This window comes from Calypte anna, chromosome 1 (assembly GCF_003957555.1).
Source record: "Calypte anna isolate BGI_N300 chromosome 1, bCalAnn1_v1.p, whole genome shotgun sequence".
NCBI classification, from domain to species: domain Eukaryota; kingdom Metazoa; phylum Chordata; class Aves; order Apodiformes; family Trochilidae; genus Calypte; species Calypte anna.
Window position 1 is genome coordinate 170554532 of NC_044244.1, and position 15457 is coordinate 170569988.

At 41.9% G+C, this 15457-nt stretch overlaps 1 protein-coding gene across 1 annotated transcript in view; it reads left to right on the forward strand.

Moving 5' to 3' along the window:
* LOC103535575 (SET domain bifurcated histone lysine methyltransferase 2) overlaps positions 1 to 15457 on the forward strand; it is a 44647-nt gene that overhangs the window by 9600 nt on the left and 19590 nt on the right. Inside the window, exons 7-16 of the mRNA XM_030460139.1 lie at positions 522 to 641; positions 1878 to 2047; positions 2463 to 2691; positions 4613 to 4697; positions 5660 to 5756; positions 6419 to 6741; positions 8513 to 8601; positions 9477 to 9584; positions 12058 to 12230; positions 15139 to 15174. Of these exons, the coding sequence (XP_030315999.1) occupies positions 522 to 641; positions 1878 to 2047; positions 2463 to 2691; positions 4613 to 4697; positions 5660 to 5756; positions 6419 to 6741; positions 8513 to 8601; positions 9477 to 9584; positions 12058 to 12230; positions 15139 to 15174 (1430 nt within the window). The remainder of the gene's footprint in view (positions 1 to 521; positions 642 to 1877; positions 2048 to 2462; positions 2692 to 4612; positions 4698 to 5659; positions 5757 to 6418; positions 6742 to 8512; positions 8602 to 9476; positions 9585 to 12057; positions 12231 to 15138; positions 15175 to 15457) is intronic.

Below are 15457 nucleotides of genomic sequence, written 5' to 3' on the forward strand. Positions count from 1 at the left end.
CATTTGATGTGAGGTTTTGGAGTTCAGGATGTGATCTATTGCTGTGTGCACAAAGATTGTGGGTCTTTGGGGTTCTTATGACATGAGATGGTGAGGACCAGCATTGTTCCTTGAGTTCTCCAGTCCATAGTGGGGGGGACTGAAGAATTTCTGGGGCCTGGAGGAAGGTAACACAGTAGTGGCTGACAGGCTAGGATACTGTGCCAGAACAGTTTTTATTCACTCTAGTAAACCTGTTAGACAGTGTCCTCTTTATAATCCATTTCTGTTGTACTTAAGTTGTTTACAGAGAATGGGTTTAGGGTGGAAAGAACAGGATTATGGTAAAGCACCACTAACCAGATGAAACAAAGAGAAGGACAGGGTGCCTGAAACAGTCTCGTGGAGTAAAAGCAGGGGTTGGGGGAAATACAGATGTATATATAAAAGTGTATAGTCAAGTGCATTTTAAATTATCTAGATTTAGGTTTGATTTATTCTGCCCCAAGCGTATTCTGAGATGTTGTACTGTTATTTTTTAGGTCAAAATGTGCATGTCTACAGCTAACTGCAAGAGGTTGTAGCAGAATTTCTCAATCTACAAATACTAAAATATCCCATGGATACAGTTACAAAAGACTGGAGGGACCTGTTCCCACAGGGTAAGGAAGACCAAACTATTGATTTTTACTTTATTTAAGTGTTCTTTTTTTATATATATGTATGTGTATATATATATATATAAAATATATATAAGTGCTATCTTATATATAGATATAAATATCTATGTATAGCAGAAGAGCTACAGGACTAAAATAACTGCAGTTTGTGGATACTGAAACCTTCTGGTTTTGTCACAACTTTAATGACAGAGCAGGATGATAAAAAAAACAATGTGACTTGAGTAATAGGAGGGAAAAAACAACTTTTCTATGGCAGGTTCTGCAATTTCCACAGCTTAGTTCAAAGAGCAAGTGTGTAAAGTTACATAGCTGGTCAGGGAACTCAGACTGTATCTGGTCTGTCTCCTGGTACATTCATGGATGCCAAAGGGAGAATACAGAGGGGAAGGAAACCTGCCACAAGGGAAGGAGATCTATCATGAGACCATAACAGGATTTAGCAGCCAAAGAAGTGGAAAACAGCAGCCACCCATGGTTTTTGCTTTGTATCTTTTCCACACATTTGTTCTGTAGCAACAGAGTCCTAAAGAAATACCAGACAGTTGTTGCCAGACTTTTCTATGTATGACTCTTCCAGTAATTTCCAAAACTGCCCCAGTGCTGCCCTCTTATTCAGCTCTCATGGATTAATATGTGGTCTGGGAAAGGTGCCAGTAACCTCAGGTGTTTAGGAGAGGAGTTGTGCAAGGTAGCTTTCTGCACTAGCCCAGGGCTAAAACCTGCAGGCTTAAGGAGCCCCTTTCAGTCCTTTGTTGCTGTGTGATGTTAGTTTATGGCTGGCATGCAGAATTAAAGCTGTGAGTGAAACCAGAAACAAATGCAAAAACCCCCACGATTGTGAATTCTCTAATCATATTTTGTTAAATCCTAAGCTCATGACAGCTACATTTATGTCCAGGCAGACAGGTTGTTTTGCTAAAATCAATTCCAGCATCAAGTGAGGTGCTTCATAAGGAGTCCTGTTTCTGTGTGATTTACTCCTATAAAATAAAAAGACAGCATTTTTTATTGTCTACTTATACCAAAATCTGGCTGATGGTTCCTTAAAAATAACGAATCAGTCAAGAAAGTTGTTTTAGAGCATTGCTGCATAGTCAGTTTTAGTCTTTATCTTTTCAGTCAACTGCCTTGTTAATGCACAGCAAGGAAATTAATAATAGCAACTTTGTTTTGGTAATACAGTCTTTTATGTTTTGTTTTGCTTCCTCTTGACAGAATTTATGAGTGTAGTGTGTTGTGCAGGTGTGACAAGATGATGTGTCAGAACAGAGTTGTACAGCATGGCATTCAAGTTAGGTTGCAAGTGTTCAACACGGAGAAGAAAGGCTGGGGCGTCCGCTGCCTAGATGATATCGACAAGGGGACGTTTGTTTGTACTTATTCAGGTAACAGAAGATGTGGAAGATGCATGGGATAATTCTCCCTCTCTTGTGGCCTGTGCCCTGGGATTTTTGTGAGAATCAAACAGGGAGATGTGGCGTTGGAAGAGAAGTGAGTCAGTGTGATCTTAACTTGCAAGATGATCAAATGGACGAAGAACCTTGAGGAGCTCTGCAGTGCGATTGTGCCAGACAAACAATTAAAACATTCTGGAGCAAAGCCTATCTCAGACTATTTCCCCCCCACAGGTCTGTGCATCCTGTGCAAGGGCTAGTTGCCTTCAGTATAAATGCATTAATTTTTTGCTGTCTCAAATAATGTTCTTGTTTTTTTTTAATGTGACTTCAAACTGCAGTAGTGAGTATGACACATCTTAGCAAGCAAACAATTTAAAAAAGAAATCTTTTTGTTTTCTTCCAGGCAGATTAATGAGCAGAGCTGAAGCTCAGGTATTGGGAGATGCTTGTCAAGAGCTAAAAGAGAAGAGTGCTGGTAATAATGGAGTCCATGGGGTTCTTTCCAAAAAAAGAAAACTTGACACCAAGTATTCGGGCTCTGTGATTGAAGTAGTGCGGACTGGCAAAAATGGCGTTCTTGAGAAGCAGGGATCTTTGTCTCAGATTGCAGATAACCAAAATAAAACAATTCTGTAAGTCCACCAAACCAAACTTAAGCAGGACAAAACTAATATTGCCCTATTCTAGCAAGTCCTTCATAAAACTTGAAGTAGAACTGAGTGTTCTCAGCTTAGGGTGTTTCTATTTCTTTATCAACTTTTTTGTTAATTCCTGATTATTTTTTATAGTGGGAAAATTTTCCTCTATATTCTACTTACTGTGTGTATCACTTTGCATTTTCTAGAAATTTAATTGGATGCCCTTGATCTGTTCAGGGCACCCAATCATTATTCATATTTGAAAGAATTTATACCTGAGTAAATTATTTAATCGTTCTTGAGGACACTGAAAGGTTTGATAACAAATTAGCCACTAACTGTCCCATCCTTTGCTCCCAGTCTCTAAACCTCTTGTTCTTTACAACATAACTTTTCCTGCTAGGATTCTGCTACTTTACCTCTTAGGAATCTGACACCTTGGTTTTGCAGTGAATTATGTCAAAGTTGTGGTCCTGTTTTCATTTTACAGTCAGTCTCATAGCTTATCAGTATTTCTAAAATAAAATTACTGCAAAGTAACCATGTGGCTTTGTCAGTAGAATGTTGTAGTCTTTTCAGAAGGAGTTGAGAGTTTGTTTTCCCACACTGAATTCCTTGTTCTGCCACACTCTTTCTAGTAGTATAAAGAAAGCGATTACAAAAAAATCTTGCTCATTTCATAGTAGATTTTTATTGTGGATCTTTGAGAAGCACCATGAGATTGCAAATGGAAGCCTTTTTAGATACCTGCCACTATATTCTCACTTGAATTTCAGTATCTTGGAAACCTAATGAATTCATAATTTTGTAAATTACTCCATTATCAGCAATCAGTTAGATTCTGCTTCTAAGTGCTGTTACAAAAAATTGCAAAGAAGCACAGTTTTAAAGTTCTGTTTATTGCACTTCTGCCTTAATCTCAAATTTCCTTTCCTGAGAATAAAAATATTTCCCATTTGGGCTGTATAAAAAGTATGGCAGAAAAATAGATTTTGTTAGTCTGCCTCTTAAGAAATGTCAGTCTGGGTGATCTGAGAAATCTTCAAGAAGACATCAGTGTGGTAAGCCTGAGATGTTATTCACTAGGACTGGCTTGAAAAGGACAGTGTAATCATATAACAGGGTCACAGCTACTTATGGCTGTTGCACCCTTTGAATTTACAAAGGGATCTAAATCTTAAGAAAGCCTTTAAGAGTAGCATTTGTTGTCATTATTTGTTGCCCAAAGAAGTACCATAATTTTTTTTTTCTTTTTTTGTGACAAGAAAACACATGCAAATATTTTGTGTTGAAAATTTTCTTGAATAAGAGCTGTTAACTTGTTGTTAGATGTTGTTCAGATACTAAGACTAATTTTGAAAGGGATGTTTTTAGTGCATATGCCAGTTAATTGCTTCATATCCTTCTTCTACCTCCTGGTGTGCAGGAGAGAGGTTCTTTTGTGGGTGAGTATTTTCTACATCTGGCTTACATTGCCTCTCTCCCTCCCTATTGCTTCTCCCCACAAGCTTTCCTGTCTGAAAGCTGCACTGTCAAAATTGTTGCAAGTGGTAGCAGGGAAAAGGCAAAATTCTGTCTCTAAGTCCTCTATTTTGAAATTATCTGATATAATAGTAAAACAACAGAGACCTTGTTCCTCAGCAGGAGAACTGGGAAAGGATGTAAAAGTAGCTGATGATCTTTTAAAAAAGGATGAACAAGTGTTTTAGGGTTTTTTACAATTGCTACTGCGAATCTAATCTAGGTCTTCAATTCTTAAAGGCAAAATAGTCACAGAACTTGGGATGAGGCCAGACTGCAGGCTCTGGTGTAGTCTGTTGTTTATGAACTAGAGCCTCTTAGGGAGATGTGTGTTGTGACAGTTACTTAGGTATCTTTTTGTCTTTTATAATTTCATTTTGACCTTTCTGTACAGAGTTCATCCGAGGAATTTAAGTATTGCAACAGTGAGAAGGCCTGGAACTGGAACAGTCGTTTTTCATACTCAGCAGCTAAAAAGGGTAATACTAATAAGTAGATTTAATAGATTCATTTTTTTACTATGCTGAATATGTGTGTTATTTTTGGCCTATTTATCTTATATGCTTACATAGTTCTAATAATCTTTCTTCATGAGATTGTTTCACACTATGAGCTAAGCTTGCACGCTGGAAGCTGTACCCCATCCCTTCTCCATTATCAGTCCTTCAGCATGTTCCCTGAGATGAGCACTAACTAACTCTCACAGCTTTCCCTTCACTCTTCACGTACACTCCAGCCTTGAGAGTCTTAAGAAATCACTCTCCCCCACACCCTGCAACCCTGAGTTGTAACCGCAGGATTAGGTCACAAGAGTAACAATATTTTTGTGATGTCTCACCAAATAATGCCACAGCAGAGTGAGAAGAAAATCTCAGGAGCTGGGCACAGTTGGAAGAATTTGATTTAACCTGGAAGCAAAGTGTTGCCTGCAAGTTACATGCATAGAAGGGAAATTGGGGTAAACTTGCTCTGTAGGTTTCATTGATTTTGTTGCACTTAAGAAATGCATGTGGGATTTTCATGATAACATTTGGCAATGCTGTCCATTCTGGAGCTCCCATAACAAATTGCCTTTTTGTGATGGGAGAAGAGAAATCCTGCCACATCTTTTCATTTTATTGAAATTGTATAGAAAGCATGCTTTGGCTTTGGTTCAGCAGTTGATCCAAACATGTTTAAATTATGTTGAAATTGTTGGGACTTAAGTACTTATTTAAAATTTTTATTAAGTGGAGAGCAGAGGTTATTCTGAAGGATAATCTGAAATTAAGGTAAATGTATTGCATCAAGTGTGTGAACCTTTCCTGAAAGTCAGCCATAGCCATGCATTACAGTGGGTTTGAAACTTCAACCCTAGAGTCCTAAAAGTCATTTGCTGTCCTGTGTTGACCCAGAGTTTCATACGTGATAGCGTTTTCATTATCTTTTATTCTGTTTAAAGGGAGTTGACAGTGCCAGCTCAGATGAAGAGAATAGTTCTCAGATTCATCAGTCAAGCAAAACAAAGCTAACCAGTGGACCAAAAGAAGAAAAAGAAAGTAGGTTTGCAGAGCTGTAAATACTGCCCTCTCAGTACACTTGTGCCCCTATCAAGGTGATAGCCTTTAAATGTAGTTGGATTCAAGAAGTCTATTTTCCAAGTAGAATGCTATTGTATGCAGAATTCCCAAGCTGAGCTGAGAGCTCAGCAGTATGGAAATTACTGCTACCTTGCTTATTTCAGTGCATTAATCTTGGGACATATTCCACTGTCCTGACAGCAGCTTCTGAAACTGGGCAACTGTGGAAAAGTCAGTCTGGAAAACCTTATTGTGTCACAGCCAATGCACGTTCCATTAAAAAAAAATGGAGCATGATATAATGCAGAGGTTGGGGGGGCTCAAGTTGGAGAGGCAGTGTGAAACTGATGCAATTGCATGTGCATCTTGTTTCTGTCTTAATTGCAGTTTGTGATTCTCTCTGGTTTTAAGGTGGAGAATGATGATAAAATGGTTATGTGGAAGAAATAATTTGTATTAGGCATTGCAGCAGGAAACAGTCATTTGTGGGAGGATTGATGAGAACCATGGCAAAATAGCAAGGAAGCTCCATACATTTTGGATAACAAAGAAGGGTGGGTGACCAAGAGTTCAGGACTGAAAAAGGGAAAGGCTTTGGCTTTAAAGTGGCATTGAAAAATAACTTTCATGTCCACTGACAGTATCTGCTCAGCAGCATGAGGAAGAACACTCAATGGAAGTTGATCTTTCTGATGTGGACAGTGCAGAATGCAAGAACAAGAGTCTGTCTCTGGATGGTGTTGATGGTGGCAAGTCAGGTGTGCTGGGTGACACGTGTGTTTTGAGGCCATCCAAAAAGGTACCACTAAAAGCTGACTGCAAAGAGGAAAACAACAGGCATTCAAAACAGGATGCATTTTGTGAGGAGGCCAGTGGTGACAGGACACTTCTGAATTGTGGTAATGAAGAAAATATCTATGTACTGGATGCTACAAAAGAAGGAAATGTGGGTCGTTTTCTTAATGTAAGTAAAAAGTTTCATGTGTTCTTTTAGTTGTCTTGGCTTAAATAATAAATCATGTATTTGCATAAACTATGAAGCTTTTGCACATAAACCATCTATGTGGTAGGTGCACAACAAGGCAGACTGTGGTTCTCGGTGCATTCTTGAAGAGACAGAACAGCAGGTTGGGTCAAACTGGCTGTTAGTGCCTTCATAGGATGCTGTATTCTATTAGTTGTAGGTTTCTGGGACAGCTAGGGTCCTGAGTGAAATCTTCCCAAATAATGCATGACATCTTTCTTCTGATTTTTATCGGGGGTCCAGAAAGCAAATGGCCCATTTTATTGAACCACAGGCCTACTCCCAACCATTGTAAAGTCTAGTTTATGCAGACTTAAGGTAAGTGATGTGATATTGTAGGAAACTTCTTAACTATTCAATCATAGGCTCAGAAAGTGGTCTGTCATACTGTGTACAGGTATGTTAAATAAGTCTCTCAACTTTGACTTGCCAAGAAATAGTAAAGAATTACCAAATACTTCCAACTAAGAGTAGTGTTTCATAGTGTTATCAGGTATCAGAGATCCTTATGCATAAATACACTCCAGACTACTTAAGTCTGATACAAAACCAAACAGTTAATTCTTAAAGCAGTAAGTGCTTGATTCTGCTATAGTAGTTTATTGTCAAGGCAAGAGAGCAAGTGAGCAAAGTCAGACAGCAGCTTTATGCAGACAGTGCATTTAAGAGCCTTACCAACCCATGTATTCCTGAAATGCTGCTGAGCAGAATAATCAGGGATGGCATCAAGAAGGAGAGGGGGGTAGACACAGCACCTTCAGGGCGTCCCCTGGATATTCATTGGGGTGCAGATGCTCTCTCCTCCCCCCCCCAAATGCCCCCTCTTGTACCCTCATCAGAGCCAGTGAGCCATCACTGGCCAGTCGTTGCCAGAAGCATGGCCAGGGCTGGCAGTGAGGACACCAGGCTGGTGATCCTGGTGGCTAACAGCAGTTCTGTCTTTGTGCAAGTCAGCTCCTTGCCACTTACCCTGGGCAAGTTCCCACCCCTTGTAACAATTTTGTAGCAACATCTATTCTTGTTCCCTTCTTGTTATCACATAGACCTTTGTGCAAACACTCAGTACTTTCCCATGGTCAGCCAGACCACGGATCTTTTCTGATTCTACTCACAGACACGTCTGCATGTACTCTGCAAGTAGCATTTCTCTTCATTGGTGTGAATATATGTCTTGCAACAAAATCCCTCCATCCATTTAAACTCTTAACTAAAAATGTGACACAGTGTTGAGGTTAGAAGTGTCCCTGGCTGAAACCTTTGTTCTGCATCCATGGCCATCCACGTCTTCCTGTATGCACCTGAATGACCTTCCACACCTCTTATCTCTTTGGCAACATAAGCAATATTTTAATCTATTGCTTGCTCACTAGCACTGCTACCCTGAATGACAGCAGGGTACATCTGCCACATTACTCATTATTGGTGCATCATGAATCAAAGATGAATTTTACCATAATTTTTTTGAGAACAGCTTCATAAAATAAATTTTCATAGGCAAAAGTGCTTCTCTAATACAAGGGAAATGATACTTTAAAGGGGCATAGTTACAGCAAAAATAAGTGGCTATGGCACTGAGTAAGAGAGGTTCTGTGGGTGGGAGAAGGGAGGGAAAAAGCTACCTTTACTAGTGAAAGTCATCTCACACAAAGTAGGTTCTTCAACCAATAATGAGGTGTTTCATTGTTTCCAATTCAAATATTCTGTTTTACAGCACAGCTGCTGCCCAAATCTCTTTGCACAGAGCGTGTTTGTGGAGACTCACAACAGAAGTTTCCCATGGGTGGCATTCTTCACAAACAGGTGAATTTTTTTAAGTTTAACATTGTTCATTCGAGTCATTCAAGGGAATGATAGTGATTAGTTATCAGAAAATAATTATGCAAAGGAGGGACAGATTCTTACATTGTGATACTATAACACTACCTTCTTATTAAGCTGCCTGTGTGATGCTCCCTGCCCCCTCTAGTTCTGGGGTTTACGTGTGAGTCATTGGTGACAAGTAATATTTCACTTTCACAATAATATTTCACTTTGAAGCCATGAAAGGCCAAATAAAGACTCAATAGCCCGGGGAGACTACTAAGCAATTATTCTTTATTGCAGCACAGGGCACACAGGGAATTGCTCTCCTAATGTGTATGTCAGTAATAGCCAGTTACATAGCTTTTATGCAAGTGTGATGTACATATTCATACAGTTTCCACAAAATTATTAGCATATTCGTAAATTTTCCAAGAACTCATTAACATACATTGCCACCCATTCCCACATGTGTATTACATCCTCCCAGTGGTCTCTGTCCTCTGGTGGTCAGTTCTTCATCATCTTCCTCTTCATTACCATTACCCTTGGATGACCTGTTGCATTCTTCCTTATCTGGCAGTCCAAACCCACAAGAACTGATTTTACCTATTTTTTGATGCTTTTGCCAACCTTGAGACATCCCATTTTCTGTTCTCAGAGATAAGTTTCCCATAGCAACTACATTCCATTATTACATATATGATGGCCATGTATGTATCCTCTGTAGTTATTACATTCCACTATGATTGCCACACATGTATTTTATTATCTTTATTATTATTATTTTATTATCTTTATTATTTGCATTATATTAATTTAAACTGCTGTTTCAACTTAGTTCAGACAAACTGACTGAGTGTTTTATTTCTTAGGCTCGTGAAAGCTGGAACAGAACTCACGTGGGATTATGGTTATGAAGCTGGAAGCATGCCAGAGACAGAGATTTCCTGTGAGTGTGGAGTTCAGAAGTGCAGGAAAAAAACTTTATAGGCAAAGCTTTCCTGCAGTCAACACATCATAAAACTGGAGATTTATATGCTGGAAGGGACTACTACACAGTGAACAGTGCACTTAACTCTGTGGTGCTAATTAGATTCAATTAAAATGCCTTTCACCTGAGCATTTTTTAAATTTACATTTAAATATGACTTTCATAGTTTACAGAATTAGAACTATTTGTCATCAGAACAGCCATCAAACAGTTCCCAGGTAATTTCTCTGCTCCTAGTCTCAGCACCCCCTTTTCATTTGCAAGCAAACTCGCAGTGCACTGGAAGAGCTGCTGCTTCTGTGCCAGCTGCAGCAGACACATTCCTGAGTCACCACAACAGTGAGCTGAGGTTTGTTTTCCTGTGCACTTCCACAATGCTGAGTTAGCAAAGCTCAATTTTCTGATACTTACTATGAATGCAAGGCTGCATTGGAGAAAATGGATTGGAGTGCATTACACTGAGCTCTTTTTTTTATGCCAAAGAAATACTGATTTCCAGCTTCACTTATTTCAGCAGAACTATATGGCTCTGTAGAGCAGGGGTTTGGAAGACAGGATCACATGGGGTTTGCAATGCATTTTTCTCCACATAATCCTGTTTTTGTATGTATGAGTGTTGAGAACAGACTTGTATTAGGGAAGTTTTCCTGATTTTAAGACTTAATGCACCTGCAAGGGCCCTTGAAATCAGTTAACTCATTCAATGACCATCTAGATTTTAGATTCAGGCATTTGGTATTGAATACAACTAATAGATACAAATAGAACTAATTTTAGAACTAATACTAAGAACTATACAACTAATAGATACAAACTGTTTGCTAGCCTAGATGCAGGAGCTTACCTGAGCTCTGGAAGCCTTTATCTGGGTTGGTGGCAAGAGATTTAGGAAACCAGCTGGAATAATGCCAGCAGTGCTGAAAAACCAAGGCTGTCCTAGCCAGTAAAGGGAACTGATAGAAAAATAGTCTGTGTTGTGTGCACATTGCCTTGCCTCAGCCTTTCCTGCCCATCTTTTGAAACAGAACCACACAATTACCTTAGTTGGAAACGTCTTTCAGGATTACCCAGTCCAACCAATAACCTAACGCTGACAGAATCACAGAATGTCTTCGATTGGAATAGACCTTCAAGATCATCCAGTCCAGTCATTAACCAGCACTGTAAGCTCATCACTAAACCAGGTCCACATGCTGTTTAAATGCCTCCAGGGATGGTGACTCCTCCACTGCCTGGGGGCAGAATATTCCAATGTTTGACAGTGAAAAAATATTTCCTAATATCCAGCAGTGCCTATGCCACTGACACCCCAAATGGCATGACCTTAACTAAGCCATATTCCTAAGTACTATGTCTATAAAACTCTTAAATACCTTTCAGGGATGATGACTCCATCGCTGTCCTGGGCAGCCTGTTCCAATGACTGATAATCCTTTCAGTGGAGAAATTCTTCCTATATGTTGCCCATAATCAAAACACAAACCAACAGAGTCAGTTTATGCAGTGCTTTATTCAGGGCCCGGGAAGCCTGAGGACTAGCGTCCCAAGTCAGGGTTCCAAAGACCCTCGTTTTTGGTTCAACTTTTATACTCTTTTTCATTACAGGCCACGTACAGGGTTACATAAATTTTAGTCACAAACAGTCACATAGATCATGCAGATAACAATAGACAAACAGTCACATAGATCTTACAAATAACAATAGGTAGTCATCTCTTAAACTGTAAATCCACGGTTTACCGTTTCAGCTGTCATTACCACCTGGCCCACCACCTGGATACAATATTTTATCTTGATCTTTGGTACATGGTATCAATTTGCTTAACTATTCTCCTTTTGATTAATGTTTTTGCTGATGGGGTCAACACACTCCTTATTCTCCTTTGATCATTGTTCTTGTAAGGGTCAGCTCACTCTTAACTAGTTACTTATTCCCAGAGTTTTAGTCTACCTGAGCCCCTTTTAACTCTTAGTTCGTCCATTTTAAAATTTTACAACCAATATTATTTTATTTCTACTATAAACTGTAACATATATGCACCCTAAACCTCCCCTGGCACAACTTGAGGCCATTACCTCTTGCCCTATCACTTGTAACTTCACCAAACAGCCTGATGAATCAGCTTGGTCAGACCTCACCTTGCCAGCCCCATCACAGCTTCCCCATTACACTGGCCACCTTGCGTGCTGTCCCTGCCACTCCTACCTACGGCGTGTAGAAAAAAAAAAGGGGAGGGAGGGGAAGGTGAGAGAACCCGGGATGTCCTCATGAGTAACTGGCTGCCTTACAGCGGGTACTGGGACTGTCGGGCGCGGGTATCGAACCCGCCACCCTCCGGCCCCGGGCACGCCCAGAGGCGCGGAGGGGTGAGGGGGCGAGGATGGGCTGAGCCCCTCTCCCTTACCACGTGACCGCCGTTGCGTCATCACGCCCCCGCCCCCTCCCTCCGCCCTTTCCGCAGCCTCAGCCAATCGGCGCTGAGGAAGGGGGAGCGCCAGGCGGAGCCCGCGCTGGGCACGCCCACTTCCTCGCGGGAGGGTGTTGAGGGGGAAGGGGCGGCGGGGAGCGGCAGTCGGGGCGGTGCGGGGCGTGAGGACGGGGCGTGGATGGATGGATGGTTCCCGGCGCCCCGCGGTAAGTTCCGCCGCCCACACGGGTCGGGTCGGGTACGTGCGTGAAAGCTGTGGAGAGGCTGTGTGAGCGGCCCCGGGGTTTCCTCAGCGGTGGCCTTTGGCTTGGAGGCCACACCGCGACTGGGCCTTGTCTCGGCCCTCGGCCTCCCGGGGGACAAGGACCAGCCAGGCAGGGACTCGTCCTGCCAGGCCTTGAAGCACAGGGGCCTGAGGGTAAAAATCACCTCCCAGCCCTGCCTGAGGCTCCCCGGTGCTCAGGTGGGTGGAGGGGCAGTCTGTGTCCTCCTTCACGCTTGTAACCCAAGGGGGAATTGTTTGTCTCTTAAAAATGACACCGCTGTGTTTAAAATGCTGAAAGTGACTTTGTCGATAAAAGGGTCGGGGTGTTCACGTCAGGGTGAAACTGAGGGCCTCTTAACATCCAAACCTCTCCCAGGGTGCCCTGAGGTCAGGGAAGCCATGGGCTTGTTGGAGTGGGTCCAGAGGAGGGCCATGAAGATGATCAGGGGTCTGGAGCACCTCTCATGTGAAGCCAAGCTGAGAGAGCTGGGGTTGTTCAGTCTGGAGAAGGCTCCAGGGAGACCCTGTGGAGGCCTTTTAATGCTTGAAGGGTGCTTAGAATAAAAAGACTTTACCAAGGCAGGTGGTGATATGACAAGGAATAGCAGTTCTAAACTGAAACAGTTTAACAGGGTAAGTTTAGGTAGGACATAATGAAGAAGTTCTTTACTGTATCCTTACTGCAAGGTGGTAGTGGGACACTGGTGCAAGCTGCCCAGAGGAGTTGTGGATGTCCCCTGCTTGGAAGTGCTCAGGTAAGGTTGGATGGAACTTTGAGTAACTTGGTCTACTGCCACCACACATCCCTGCCATGGCAGGGGTTTTTGAACTAGATGGTTTTTAAAGGTCCCTTCCATCTCCAGCTGGTGATCTTGCAAGTGGGTGGGAGCTTACATGAGATGAGAAACCCTCCAGTCACCTCCATCACTTGGATCAGATATTTTAATATATACCTTTCTAAAAGAGATAATTTTTAGATCTTTAAAAAGGTTTCTGCTGTAGCAAGTGAAAGGTGATCAAAAAGATGGATTTCTTTTTTTAATTGAGAGCTTTGCAAAGGCTGGGTGTGTTTGTGATGCTAATGACTTGGTGAAGAGCAAAGGAGTGCTCCTGCAGATCACACCTGGCTAATACATGACCAGCAAGCAGTGCATCTTTCCCCACACAGTGCAAAATGGAGGACACAACAGGTATAGGGAAATAGTTGCATAATTTCCTTCCTTTTCCCCATTTCAGTAAATAACTCCACACTACTGAGGTGAAGAGGAGAACAGAGCAGGAGCAAGGGCTGTGGGTTTAGGTGGTGCACTGGAAGCTGGGGGGACTTGGGTTCTTCTTACATCCCTACAGACATGTTAAATGACATTCAGTGCCTCGGTTTCCCTCTGTTCAGAATGTGTGTATTTATGTGCAATGATGCTTTCAAAATTTGTCTTTGAAGAGGAAATACTTAGACAAACCAGCAAGGTTTCAGCAAGGTGTATTTGCAAGTGGCACATTCCCTGTGCAGTGCCAGCAGTGGTCTCCTCCCTTTTTACTTTCTGTTTCAGTTTCTGGCAGTGGCACAGTCCCTGTGTACGTGCAGCACTGGTTTCATGCCTTTTTACTTCCTGCTTTCTTTTGTTCCTGATTTTTTTAAAATAAAAATAAAACCCAAGACCCTGCTTGTAGAAAATGACAGAGGTACCAGAGCAGCAGCCAGAGGCACTGCTTTGTTCCATTAGCTGCTTCTGCTCCCTCTCCTGCTCTGCAGCTTTGTTTGCTCTGTCGGTACTGGAGGGCAGTGGAAAGGCCTCCAGCTGCTACAGATGGATTTACCACCTTGGGTTCCTACAGTCTGCCTCTGTGGCAGTGAAAGCTGGCAACAAAGGGGTGCAGAATGAGTTTGTGACAGCACGTTATTGGACTAAAATAACAGATGAAAATCTAAAATAAGAGGAAAATGGGGCATGTCAGAGCAACAATCATAATGCTGATGGCCTCAGTACTACCTGATGCCATTTTGGAAAGAGATCTGGAGGACTATAATATGTAGTTCTATGAAAGTGTCAGGTCTGTGTTCCAGAGTTGTCCAACATGTGATTAAAATATTAAGAATTATTTAGAAAAAAAAAGAGGAAATTACATAATTACACTGTGACTTTGTATTGTAAATGGTAGCCCACTCTTTTTGAAGGTTGTTGGCTCTTCTTGGAACAGAACAGGAGTAGAGAAGAGAAGTGGCAGGGATGATAAAAGGTGCATAGCAGCTTCTGTACAAGGATCAGCTGAATAGTTTCAGATTCTCCAACACGAAAAAAGGCAGGATGAGGAAGAATAAGTTCTGTGCTGTCATGGGTGTTACTGGAGGAGCTGAGCACAGAACAAGGATTCAGGCAGATCCGGGGATGTCAATGGAATTTGTGAGCAGCAGGCTTAAGATCTGTGAAAGGAAGGGGTTGTTTAGGCAAAAATTAATTAAACAATGGAGGTGGAACCATGCCCTGAGCCTCTGTCTGCTTGAGAGCAGCCAGCTGGATCCCTTGCCCCCTAGAGCTCAGTGTCACATCCCTGGCAGAAGGGTGAAGGAAGAGCTCAGGGCCAAGGCAGTGCTGCTGTGGGGGAGAGGGAACTGAGCTGAACAGGGCAGCAGATCTGGCTGGCACTTCAGAATGTCCTTACAGTGCTCCAGAGTTCCTGGAAAGGCTCTGTAGTAACCCAAAGTCTGACCTTGACTGAGTGTTTTATCCATTCCCCTGCAGCACCAGGATTTCTCCTGAGCCTGTAAGAATACCTGGGACTGTAGTCCCCACCTTTAGAGTCTTCCTCACAAAATTCCCAGAGCCCCTGGAGCTGGATCCTCTGACTAGGCCTGAGCAGGGCCTATGTATCTACATCGATTCAAGGTATTAGTTTGCTGCAGAGAACTTTTACTGAGTTCTAGTCCATTCAAATTCTGTCTTGTTCTGCTTTTTAATATCTTTCTGTCTTTTTTTCTGTTTTTTCTTATACTGCTATTTCTGTATATGTAGTGCTTAACTTCTGAGACTGAAGTGATAATTGCTGTATGTATGGATATTGGAAATCAGTCTCTACCTTGCCTTGTTCACAAAAGATAGAAGGACAGGGAGGGAGAAATCCTAGATATGTGTAGACTCAAAAGTGTCTTGCTGTAATGAAGTAAATTCT